Source organism: Betta splendens, chromosome 14 (genome assembly GCF_900634795.4).
Source record: "Betta splendens chromosome 14, fBetSpl5.4, whole genome shotgun sequence".
Taxonomy (NCBI): Eukaryota; Metazoa; Chordata; class Actinopteri; order Anabantiformes; family Osphronemidae; genus Betta; species Betta splendens.
Genome location: NC_040894.2, coordinates 422877 through 436577, shown reverse-complemented (window position 1 = coordinate 436577; position 13701 = coordinate 422877). Strand labels below are relative to the sequence as shown.

Genomic DNA, 13701 nt, shown 5'->3' with positions numbered 1-13701 from the left:
ATAGGGCCATTACATGAAACCTTTATTAGTTGTTCCTCAATTAATGTAAAAATGAATATGTAATAAAAGCTTCTGCTCAGATAAGGCACTAGGTGTTAGAGCTGCTGTCTACATAATCCATCTTCCATAGTTTGGAGAAAGTATCTGTATGTCACCAAATATCAATAAAGGAAACAAAGTATTTTCATTGCAGATTGTCATGGTCTTCACGGTGGGAAGCAGCCACTGTCCACTCCCGGCTCAGCAGAAACAGATCATAAGCAAGTCAGGAGTTGCTAGAACACATCAACTAGGACCAAAGGTAACGCTGACTAACTGTGGATCCTGTTGACCGACAGGTTTAACTGTGACTGACTGAAAGGTTTAATAAGCGTTTTTTCCACTGATGTAAATCAGTGTGCGATTGGCTACATATGTGTTTACAGAAGTCCACATTTCCTCAGAGTGTCCTTGCTCCAGCACTAACACTCTAACAAGCCTGACAACCACTGAAAATAACTCTTCCCTCCAGGGCCATGCTATCATGTAACAATAGAGGTTTGCCGTCAGGTGGATACTATCATGCTAATGAGGTGTCTGTCTCTCAACATTAATGCAGCTGTCCCGCTGGCTTGACACTGGCTCTTCATCAGACAGGGTCAGGCCACAGAGAGGAGACAGATGCTTTAAGCCTTGGGAGCTTCTGTAGGTCCAAACTGTCACCATGATGTAGCAGCCAATGAAACCTCTTCTTTGAGTTGTTTCCTTCAGGCACCGCTTGTCTAATGACTAGTTCATCTTGTAAAGACATGGACATATGTGGACACTGTCCTTCAGGGGTGTCATGATCCCCTGGCTGATCTGGATTGCGCCTGTACATTCACACCCACTTCCTATTTGAACAGCAGATAACCTCCACCTGTGCCTTACCTTCAGTAAACGCTCACCTCCTGACAGCCTGACCTCTACTATTTATCCTTTCATCCACAAAGACAGAATTTGAACTGATTGACTGACTGATGGTAAGCGCATTGTGTGACTTTATGTTATTGAAGTTTGCGGCCACTACGTGTGTATGGTGTTACTCTCCGCTCTTTCCTAAACATTTGTAGTCAACAATTGCAGCAACATCAGAACTCCATCTGACACTTCAATAGTCATACAGTATGTTTGATTTTGTGTTTAATCATTCTTTATTCATTTCTATCTTCATATTGATTTAAATGTCAGAATAATGGTTACATGTTGTGTTATGGTTTGATGTAACTTTGAGCTTGATGAAAAAAGGAAAGTATAGTTTAGTTCAAATTTGGGATTATTTAAATAGCATAGCTTGATAAAGTGAAGGTTGGAACTTCTTCAAGGTCCAGCCACTGGCTGCACACATAATCTTTTGCCTCACTGTCATGTAGCTACACAGAGGAGAACAGTCTATGTTCTGGACAAACTGATCAGGAGGGCTGGTTCCGTTCTGGGGGTGGAGCTGGACCCCCTACATGCTGTAGCTGAGAGGAGGATGCTGATCCAACTCCTCTCTATAGACAACACGTCCACCCCCTACACAGTGTGTGGCTGGACAGAGGAGCACCTTCAGCCAGAGGCTGATTAGTATTAGGTGCTCCACAGAACGCCACCGGAGAACCTTCCTACTGGTGCCATCAGCCTGTACAACTCCTCCTCCCTCTGTAATGGTTGATCTTCATCCAGGCAGTACGTCAGTTGGTATAGAGCTTTGGCCTGGGGAGTGGAAGGTCCCAGGTTCACGCCCACCAGAGCACCAAGTGTGCCCTGGAGTAACACATTTCGCACTAGCTCCCTGGGTGCTGCGCTGTGGCTGCCCACTACTCCCCCTGGGGAATGGGTAGAAATGCAGAGTGAAATTTCCCCCTTGTGGAATCAGTAAAGTTCAAATATTATTATTAACATCCATCCATCCCCCTAATGTGGGGTCACGGGGGTGCTGGAGCCTAACCCAGCTGACTATGGGCGAGAAGCAGGGTACACCCTGGACGGGTCGCCAGTCCATCGCAGGGCAACACATAGACAGACAACCATTCACACACACACTCACACCTTTATTATTAACATATGTAATAAAACTTTAGCTAGTAACTAGATAAAGCATTTCCATAGGAAAATGACAGTGAATGCTGCCATGCTGAATGTATTCCTGGAGTATTGCTGAAAGTAGCTGAAACATTTAAGACAGATGAAAATGTGACGCACAAATTAATGTATTTGAAGAGAATGAGTTGTTTAAACAGAGCTGAATATTTGCAGAAGAAGATGAAGCAGTTAAATTTTAAATTGAGGAAAGTTGAAAATTTGTTGAAATTGAAGAACTGCTTAAAATAATGGAAGATACAATATACCTAAATGTAACAAAACAGCTAAATATTACAACTAAATAGTTTTAAGTTAAAAAATAAATGAATAGCCTAAAGTTGTGGAAACATTTGATACACCGGAGAGCACAGTAGCTGCAGAGTAAAATGTTGAAGCTTTGGAAGAAATGTGTGCAGGTAATTGCTAAACAGTAAACGAGTCTTAACTAGTCATAATGAACCAGTTCAAAGCAGAAACACTGCTATTTTTACGGAGAGATTTGGATTGGTGCTTTTAGTTTGAAACAATATGAAAGAAACCAGTGTGGGTAATTGTTAAATTGTATAATAGACTCATTAACTACTCACAATAAAGCAGATGAAAGCAGAAATATTGCTAATTAGTCATATTAACTAGTCATAATAAACCACTCAAAACCAGAAATATTGCTATAAAAGTTAGTTTTGGATTGGTGCTTTTATTTTGAATGGATTTGGAGAAGGTGTGTAGACAATTGCTACACAATAAAAAAGTCACATTGCTATTCTATACATTCACTATTCAGAGGCATACAAATTACTAAAAAAAGCTAATGAATTGAATTGGTGTTTTTATTTTGAAAGGGTATTGAGTCAGTGTGTGTGTGGGTAATTGCATGTTAAATGTCTTAACTATTTCTAAAAATAACCAATTCAAACCAAAAATATTGCTATTAAAGCTGAAGATTTGATTTTTTGCTTTTATTTTGAAAATATTTGGAAAAAATGTGTGTGCTGAATATCTAAACTAAAATAGTCTCATTAACCAGTCATAATTACCCGAAATAGCGCAAATAAAGCAAAAAAATGAATTGTACATTTATTTTGAAAGGATTCAGAGGAAGTGTGTGATTAATTACTGAACATTCAAACAGTGTAATTAACTAATCAGTAATGTGCATAGAGTTGCTACACTGAGTGTCAGTCAAAGCTGCAGCTGCGCTGTTGTCATGGAGACGAAAGGCGGGAAAATCAGCCCCTTCAGCCTGTGGCTGCTCCATCTTCCTCCTGTAGCTGGCTTTCCCCTCACGGATTTTCCTGCTCAGCTCCTCCCTGTTCCCTGATCTAAACGCTGTCTTCTTCTCCTTAAGGAGAGCTTTAATATCCGATGGGACCCACAGCTTGTTGTTGGCGAAACACTGTACCGCACTGGAGGGAACAAGCGGTAGAAGATGGATATAGGTATGGATATAGTGTCATGAAGTAGGCATAATAAACCAGTTTAAAGCAGAAATATTGCTATATTTTTTTAGTATAACAAAACATTTATATATTTGAAAATAGCTAAAATATTGTTATTAATATTAGAGCTTCATACTCGGACCTTGGAAAGCAGTTTGAGTGAGCGCTCCTACCGCTCTCGTCAAATAGCGCATCTTGGACGTATTTCCCGTTTGTCACCTAGCTTCAGCAGTGAGAAGGAGAAACGGTAGCAGCTCGTGTTCTACAGCTTGTACCTTGAGTAATTATGGCTTTGTAAGTATACAGTAAATGAACTTTTCAAGTGTACAACCTTTGCAACTTAGTATATGTGTAATGTTTATGTCAGTTACATTGTAGTATAATGCAAAAAACTAATGTCTGGTGTAGACTTAATTTTTATTCACTTGCTACCCAGCAGATCATGAAAAAGTACATACTGTATGAAAGTAGCGCTAACATTATAGTGCAAAAGAAGCTCTGTGAATAAACAAAACCTTTCTTTTAAGCGATTTTGAAAGATATTGTGGGCCCTTCTTCTCTCTTTCTGCTTTGTTAAACCTTTTTATTAATTTCTGATGGCTGGATTTATGCTTCATTGACCTCGAGGACGTTGCTGTTTTAACCGCTGCTGATCTGACTATCTCACTCAGTAGCAAGCCTATAGGATCCAGATTAACAGAACCGTGCAGTAAATGGTAGGAGGGGAGTAATTTGCGCGGAGAAGCAGAAAGAAGCCGTCTTATTTGGAACTATTTTATAGATACAATTTTTTTATTTAATATATTGCTGCTAATAATGTTATTGTTAATAAAGCTGGTCTCTGTGGGCCCCTCAAAGTTCCTGGAAATCCTCTGAATGTCCCCCCCAGCATCAGCTGCGGTTAGAGATGGTTCAGGTCATCGTGTCCAGTCTCTGGTCCAACCATTCTGTCTGTGTCCAGTCTCTGGTCCAAGAATCCTGTGTCCAGTATCTGGTCCAACCATCCTGCCTGTGTCCAGTCTCTGATCCAACCATCCTGCCTGTGTCCAGTCCCTGGTCCAATCATCCTGTGTCCAGTTTCTGGTCCAACCATCCTGTGTCAGGTCTCTGATCCAACCATCCGGCCTGTATCAAGTCCCTGGTCCAACTATCCTGTGTCCAGTCGCTGGTCCAACCACCCTGCCTATGTCCAGTCTCTGATCCAACCACCCTGCCTGTGTCCAGTCTCTGATCCAACCATCCTGCCTGTGTCCAGTCTCTGATCCAACCATCCTGCCTGTGTCCAGTCTTTGTTCCAACCATCCTGTGTCCAGTCTCTGGTCCAACCATCCTGCCTTTGTCCAGTCCCTGGTCCAACAATCCTGTGTTCAGTTTCTGGTCCAACCATCCTGTGTCCAGTCTCTGATCCAATCATCCTGCCTGTGTTCAGTCTCTGGTCCAACAATCCTGCCTGTGTCCAGTCTCTGGTCCAACCATCCTGTGTCCAGTCTCTGGTCCAACCATCCTGTGTCCAGTCTCTGATCCAATCCTCCTGCCTGTGTCCAGTCTCTGGTCCAACAATCCTGTGTCCAGTCTCTGGTCCAATCATCCTGCCTGTGTCCAGTCTCTTGTCCAACAATCCTGTGTCCAGTCTCTGGTCCAACCATCCTGCCTGTGCTTTGTAGTTGCTGTTGTTGATGTGCTTTTCTCAATCTATCTCCTCTCACCCCAACTGGTCGAAGCAGATGGCCGCCCACATTTAGCCTGGTTCTGCTGGAGGTTTCTTCTTCGTTGGAGAGGGAGTTTTTCCTCTTCACTGTTGCTGTTAAATTGTAATGAATTACAATTAAAGGCTTGCTGTATGCAGGATTTGTTGGGTTTACTTGTGTACGGTGTTACACAATGGTCTTTACCTTGTAAAGTACCTACCAACTATGTTGTGAATTGGTGCTATACAAATAAAATTGAATTGAATCTATTTGTGTCCCACAACCAAAATAATCCTAATTAGCTTCAGATGCCACCACTGGCCTCTTCTAGTTCTGTTATTGAAGGTGGACCCTTGTTATGACGTGGCAGGGATGGAGCAGGCCAACTACTACACATCAAGGGTCCTCCAGTCACACATCTAGCTCCTCGCCACCTGAAGCGTTAAGACAAAGCTTTATTTAAACACAGCCCAGAGAGGACGGCAAGCGCCACAGGGCCCACAGCTGAGACCACATCTACCCACAGAGCTGTTCATCCTCCTGACACATCTATCCGTCTATATTTCTGTCTATTTAGTATGTGATGAATAATGATCATGTATCTTTAGAAGGAGGGAGACTTGTTCAGCTGAAGAGTTTTGGCAGTTTATTGTGAGGACTCTTTAACCAGAGGCTTCCGCTGCTGTCAGTCTCAACTGCCTCCATTCATGACGAGACAAAGCTCCAGTGTTTACTTACGGCCTAAAGACACTCATCCACCGGTCAGGTCACAGTTTCACTCTGTCGCTCTGCGTCATTTTGCCAACACTTTTACTGCTGCTTTCCCAGAAAGACGTGCTCCGCGCTGTCATTCCAGCAAACACTCCACTTTGGACACTTTGAAACATTGGGAGCGTGGACACAGAAGTAGGGCCAGCACATTCACCCCAGTGTATTAACGTCAGACAGCTCAAACTCAGAGCCTCACAGAGCCACTAGGAACAAGAAGGCCTGGATGCCCAGCCCAGGTCAGGGCTGATTCTTGCACCTCCCACCACCTACACAGTGTGCTGGCTGGACAGAGGAGCACCTTCAGCCAGAGGCTGATCAGTATTAGGTTCTCCACAGAACGCCACCGGAGAACCTTCCTACCGGTGCCATTAGCCTGTACTACTTCTCCTCTCTCTGTAAAGGTTTATATTCATCTGTGCAGTAACATATACTGTAACACTTTAGCTAGTAATTAGATATAAGTGTATGTAGATGTGTTAGTGTGACAAATTGAATATTACTGGTGACAGTGGTATATTTGGCATCAGATCCAGTCATTTAGCATATGTTGAATGGAGTTATTTATTTTGGTGTTACACCGTATTTTCTATTTTGTTTTGCATCGGTATCAGTTTCCCACTGCAATAGACGACGTACAGAGTAGGGGTAATTGCAGAGAAAGTCTAGCAGAGGGAGTTCCAAATTGTTACGCTACAATATATTGAAGGCCACCTCAGCTTGCTTTACTCAATACACTCGAGCGAAAGAGGAAAGCTGTGTTGTGTGCATTGCTATCATTCATATCATCCCTTTAAGGTACAGTATAAATCTTGGTCCTACAAATGTTCATTGTTGCAATATGTGCTATGGCAACAATGTACATGTCCAGGGAAGCATTTCCGGTCTTTTGTGTGCAACTGTTCGAATGTAAATTCCTAAATAGATAGCCACGTGTGGGTAATGCTAGGTTAACCTCACTGTGTGCCTGTGTGATAAGGGTGCGCAGTCGCCATCTTTGTCGCCATCTTTGTCGCCATCTTTGTCTTGTCATTGAGCGAATGCGTGTTTAGTTTTGTATGTATTTGTCAGTCTCAACGTGTTTTGTAAATGTTTGTTGAATGATTTGCACTCAATACACTCGAGCAAAAGAAGAAAGCTGTGTCGTGTGCATTGCTCGCATTCATATTCCTCTTATCAGGGTTTTTACATTAGCATTCTTATTTTTAATCGCTCTACCTTCTTGTGTGTATCTCCAACTGTGACAGCCATCAAAGTGTGCAAAATAATTTCCCTCTGGGATTAATAAAGTTTTTTGAATCTTGAATCTTATGACTGGAAGAGGACAATAGCCACAGGGCAGAGCCAGATAAAATGCTGTAGTTGGACCTTAACAGAACTCATGTCAACACAAATCCTTACTGTACCTCCACCAGAACAATTCAGACGTACAGAAGCCACAAATTAGTGCTATGGCTGCTACTAGTACCCAAACATTTATGAGCTTGGCTTCATCCACCTGTGTCCATAACTGGCTCCTACAGTATTAAGCATAAAGCTCGGTTTCCTTCCTGACTCAACCAATAAATGGTAGATGGACTGGATGTAAAGGACTTGTAGAATCATCAGACTTGCAGAGGCCAGATCATGTTTGGTTTAATCAAATTGAATCATAGCATGTACAGTGACAGCTGTCAGGGAAAATGATCACAGTAGTCCTCTGCAGACCTCTGGGATTAAAACCAGAGCCGCATTCAGACACAGGAGGAGCAGCTTGGATGAGTTTAGCATCACAGTTGGTATCAATGGTCCCGGTGCCTGTCTTTACGCGGAAGGTGCTGGTTTATGTGAGTGAACCTTGGGCATTTGCAGCTTTAAGTTCCTTACACATCCAAAGCTTGAACTTCATCCCTGTTGCCTTGTTGTCTACATAGACATACCACTGGATGAAGCAGCTGACTTAGTAGATGGATGTGTAGGACCTGACGTGACCACACACAGCTTCAGTTCCAACGTCAATCCCTTGCTGGGATTCTTGTGTCTCTACAAGGTTTACAGGCAGAAAACGAAGCGCATTACTAAAGGGCAACGTAGTGTAGCAGCAGCTATGCTTTTCACACTTTCCAAAGGTCTCCTGATGCTGAGTTTCCTCATCTAAAGCCAGCCTGACATGAACTTTAAAACGAGTCAAATCCAGCACAACTTACATCCTATGACTAGCAAACTACAGTACAGTTCGTACACAGTCCCTGCGGTTGTATGTCGCCAACGGAGAATTTTGATTCCTGTGCTGAGACAAAACGATCTGGATTGTTTGGTCTTGTTTCTACCAATCTAACGATGTCCAGTTCGCTCAAGCTCCACATACATAAGACACTCTGTTCTGAAGTGCATGATACAGGAGAACAAGACTGACTTTAGTACTGAAATATTAAACAGCAGCTTTGTATTGAGCTGGCTCCTTTTAAAATGATCTGAAAAAAGTCTGCAAAAATCCTGTCTACAAATGACCGTTTAGTTTTAACTTGTGCCACACGTTGCTCCTCTGAGAAGCTTCCACTAATGCCCTGCAGCTTCCCTCCTTCCTATTGTTCCTTGGTTAATTGACTCTGGCATCTGATCTTACTGTACTTCAGTTTTGTCTGACATGAAATTGAGGCTTTAGAAGATTCATTAAAGAGAATCTGTCTGACTTGCCCTTTTGTTGTTGGAGATAAACGTTTTTTAATACCTTTGCCTCGTTTCACATTTAACCGACTGTGCTGAGTCAAGTGAGACCTCAAGGGCCAAAGGTCACCATCAAACTAAAGAAGCTGTCTGTCCTTTCACTACTAACACCACTGATATGTGGTCCCATACGGGACTTCCTGCCAGTGAAGCAGGATTCAGCCTAATGAGTGGCTCTAGTTCAGGAGTTAAGGCCGACGAGAAAGCTGATGCAGAGTCAGTGCCCAGACTGATATTCATTGTTTCACATGTGGAAGTGAGTTAACATCAGTGTCTTTAGAACCTTGTTAAATGCTCTGTTTACTGTGCTCCTTCCAGGTCTATTCGGAGCTGCCTGGTGTTCTGGGCTGCAAACTTGTTTACTGTTTTAATGTAGGATGTGTTTGTTACAGTGTCTCACCTCTGGTTCTATGCTGTATTATAACTGCAAGTGACATCGGATCATTATTATGATTAGTCTGGTGAATGCTTGCTCTTTTGTAAAGTGAACTTAAAAATATGTCATGTTTTCATGTGTTTACAGGTCATGTGTCGGACTTGTCCTTTGAGCTGACAGTGAAACGTTAACGGGCTGGTGAAGCACCAAGAATCAACTTTACCATGACAATAATCTGGTCCGATGTGATGATGCTGACGCTAAACAGTGAAGAGGCATTAGTCACCACTCTGTGTCATCCTACATGATGAAGAGGATACGAAGCAGCAGAACAACAGCAGAACTCAGCTGTTGGCCAATTAGAACCTTCTATACGGAACATTAAAGAACATTTAAGAACATTAAACGGTCTTTTCATGTTTCCCTGCAGCTGGTGAATTTAACGAGTTGGATCTGGATGTGTCACACTGGACTCAGTTCTGTCCAATCTATGCTGCCATTTATGTGCGGCAGCCAGAGCCACACTTCCTGGTTGTGTTTTTTACTGTCACCACCAGACAGTTCGTACTCATCCAATCCGATGGTTCTGACAACCAACTTATCGGTATTCTTCTACTGCAGATGTGAACAGAGAACAAAAGAACTGCTGCACCTGACCTGATCCCACCTGCCCTGGACTCCTCCCCATGTCTCTCATCCCATCTATCTTTCCATCCCTGTCTATCTCTCTCTAATTCCTGTCTTTCTCCCAATGTATCTCTCTTTTTCCCTGTCTCTTTCCATCCCTGTCGTGCTCTGTCTTCGTCTTCATCCTCTCTCTCTCTCTCTCTGTCTCTGTCTCTCTCTCTCTCTCTCTCTCTCTTTATCCCCGTCTCTCTCTCATCCCATCTGTTTTTCTATCCCTGCCTCTCTCTCTTTTGCCCTTTTCATTCCATCATTCCATCTTTTGGTCCCACTTTGACTTTCACTTTCCGTCTTTCTTTCTAGTCTTCAGGCTCAACTACTTGATGTAAATCCCACAGATCATGTTTTGTATTGGAATCATGTGTTCCTGTTCTTCTAAAGCCTGACCCATTTAAATGTCCAGAGTGGAGGAACGAGGCAACAGGGCACAGTGAGCCTCATCGACAGAAACAAGGCACAGTCCCCATGCTGCAACCGCCCCATAGCATCAGGATCTGAGCTGCTTCTGACCCGGTTCTGACCAGGACTGAACCTCCTGCAGCTCAAACCTGAACATTCTCCCGAGAGCAAAGGAAAACATTGTCTCGACGCTGATGACCTGAACTCTGGCTGTCAAACTTTGTTGGTGGGTCTGACTGCTGGCCCAAACCCAAACCGTGGTCCTGAAGGTACAGTAACCGCTAAGCTGCCTGCACACACACCTTTGTATGTATACATGTACACCTATGTACAGTATGTATACCTTTGAAGCTGTAAACTGGCTGCAGCCTCTGCTCAGCATGCGACTCATCTACAGTATGAACCTTACGTTGAGATGACTTTTGCTGTGAATTGGTGCTTTAAAGGTATCGAACAAAACCAGACGCATCAGCGGTTCGCCTGTTTGCACCTTTGGCCGTTTCAGAGATTGATTCAGGTCAGATGTTTTTCTTCTCCTCGATGATTCTAAATCTAATGCTCCCAAAGCTTCTTCTGATTTTCGGTCGCCACCATTTGCTGAATGAAATATCTGCTCTATTTTTTCTGAGCAGATATTCTCTTTTTACTGGGCCTGTTGCAAAGCTAATGCATAAACTGTTTACTGATTCAGTTGTACTTACAGGCATATGTCATGGCGAAGCTGCTTCCTGTGTCCACCATGTCCACCTGTGGCACCAGTTTGGGGATGTCCTGGTGTTGTGCCAGGGCAAAGCGAAACACCTCATACTCATGGGAGCCGGTGGGGAAAAGGCCTCCTGTTCCACACGCAAAGACACAGGAGTTATTTTCTTTTAACAACACAAACATTCAGAAGGAACAAAGAGCTGTTCACAAACAGACAGAGGTGATGTGAGGAGGAAACTCAGCCTAAAACATTTTATGTTCTGATTCCTTTCTGAAAATAATTGAATGAAAATAATAATAAGTTCTGCTCGTCTCTGATACTTTGTTTTAGAAGCTGCCGGTCTGCTCATTTCATAGAAGAGCACAGTTTAATTCAAGAACAATGTGCCACACTTTCATATTCATATAACAACTGAGGGAAGAACATTCCTCAAGATTCAGGCGAAAGGAAACTCCATGCTAATGGTTCTATACCAAGGTCTGAACCTCCACAGGCACAAGGAATAAATCCCATCTGACCTGACAATGACGGAAAGTCACGACAGCACTGTTAAAAGCCCATATGTACAGTATCTTTCAGTCAACTGAATCATCTTCTGAGTCTGATGGTGCTTATTGTCACTGACATTACAGGAAGTCTCGACTGCATGAGGCTCCTCCTTCCTGATGTGAAGTGGAAACAGGTCTTTTTCAGGAGTGACTGTACAGTGGCTCTGTCTCTGCTGTTCACAGCCACAAAGCAAATGTTGGATTTTGTACACAAGCTGATTTGCTTTAACCCTCAGCACAAAGTAACCTAATCAGCTGAATTTAGTCAATCAGAAAAGGGAACACCTCACTCCTCATTTCAGCCAAACAAAAACAACGTTAGCCACAGGTTTAGGTTAGGATTGGTAAATTAGAGCATAGTTACATATGCCTTAGGCTTAGTTAACCACAACTTAGTTAATCACAGCTCATTGTTAGCAGCTCCACCATCTTTGTTTTCCTTGAGTAACATGTTGGAAAGCATCTTATCACTGAGGAAGTGGAACAGCAGTGTCTGTTTAAGATTAGACATAAAATAAACATAATGAGAAGTTTCAAAAGGCAACTACAGCGCTGAATGCACTGGAGCTAGCGTTAGCTATTGTACAGTATTTCACTCAGTTACAGTAATGCTACTCTTTTTAGCCAAACATTTTCCAACATGCATCTCCTTCACTTTTACGGCTGTCTCTGCACATCATTTGCTGGAACCGCATGGTCGGAGCAAGAATCATTAGCACTAAAAGTACAAATGGGTACTAATTACCAAGATCCTCACTTCAGCTTTGGAAGGACGTAAGAGTTGCCAAGGTCATCGTCCAGGACACGTGAGCACAGTGCCACACAGTAACAGTATTTAATTAAGTAGCTGCAGTGCTTCATACAGTGTATGCGAGTCAGGAGGGATCACAAACACAGTGGCTGTCCCTCACTACAGCCTGAGGAGCTCCAAACGAGCCCACACGCTGCAAAGTGCTAACGCGACACTATGTGGACGATACTGGAGTATTAAATGATTCATTGAGGCCGGACGCCTCCATCTGCTCTGACAGAGGGTTAGTCAGGATTTTAATGTGGCTCCAGGGAGCTTCAGCCTCAGCAGTGGTTTCATGTAGGTTAGTCCATGTTGGTGCCTCATCAGCACCAGGAGCTGATACTGATACCAGACCAAACGTCACAACCAACCTGGTTTTAGGGGGAAACGTGTCCAGACTGTGGATCCTTATAGCCGATCGTCTGCTTTCTGTCTGTCACTCATGACTCTGCACCTCAGCAATTGCGCCACTCCATTTCACGAAACGTGTGAGGTTCTAGTCCTACTGAATGAAAGGGGAACAAAACTTTATATGCGCAGGTGTGTTGCGCATTCACGCGTGGCTGATTGCTACAGCGCGTGTGTTCCAGGTTCTAAACACACCGACAGAAACGCGGAACCGTTCTATTGCTGGGACGACTCTAACAAAGTCCGTGTGAGACGGCGAGAGCGACGTGAAGCTGCTGAACACAACAGTTCGCGTTGTTTAATGACCATCATCTCCGCACAGCAACGCTCCGTGCTGTGTTCACGGCGGTCTCACTCACCTATGTTGATGTTACTTGGGAAACTTGAGCCGCTGCAGACTCCGATGAGCAGCAGCGGCAGCAGGAGGAGCAGCATGATTCCTCCAACAGTACCGACGGGAGACGCCGAAGAGCCGCCCTGATCCCATCCACAGCCGGGCCGGAACCGATCCACGGGCCGGCCACACACTAACACATCCCCCATTCGGTCCAGTCTCTGTCTCGGTCCGGTCAGACGGTCCCCGTGTCACACATCCCCGTTCTGAGCGCAGAGCTCAGCGGCCGCGTCGACTATCACACTCAGAGCGACGGTTCCCTGTTTTTGTACCCCCCCCCCCCCATCTCCTCTTCCTCCACCACCATCATCATCCTCCTTGTACTCTCTTCTTCATAAGGCGGGTAAAACACAACACGTGTCAGCAAAACCTAAAGCACATCATCTGCAGCATCTGGATCATTTGAATTTGTGTTGCTGCTTTTAAATATCTGACCTTCCAGAAAACATTAATCATAAAAGAGAAAAGTCCAAGGAGCTGATCACCAGCTTATCACCAGGCACACAACCGACCTTTAACATTAAAATGAGGTTGAAATAATGTCAGTTGTTGATGTGACGTTGATGTAGTGTTGAAACAACATTAATGCTAATGGTTGTAAAAAGGTTAACAAAGTACTGATAAATCAACGTTGACATATGGTTGAAATAATGTCAGTTGTTTTGTAACGTTCATTTAACATTGAAACAACATTTAACTGTTGTAGA

General features: G+C 43.6%; 1 protein-coding gene across 8 annotated transcripts in view; it reads right to left on the bottom strand.

The window, feature by feature from the left end:
• LOC114869096 (glutamate receptor 1-like) overlaps positions 1-13261 on the bottom strand; it is a 37114-nt gene extending 23853 nt beyond the window's left edge. For 2 of the 8 annotated variants that reach the window (XR_005898558.2, XM_041073672.2), the window contains exons 1-2: positions 12960-13261; positions 10847-10981 (exon numbers count right to left, since the gene is read on the bottom strand). Coding sequence is in view for 6 of the 8 variants with exons in the window: in XM_041073672.2 (XP_040929606.1) it covers positions 10847-10981; positions 12960-13143 (319 nt within the window). In the remaining 2 variants the exon portion in view is untranslated. The remainder of the gene's footprint in view (positions 1-10846; positions 10982-12959) is intronic. The other 6 variants (XR_003788105.3, XM_055514472.1, XM_029172952.3 and 3 more) reach the window with 3 other exon arrangements.
• Between the last annotated feature and the right edge of the window lie 440 nt (positions 13262-13701).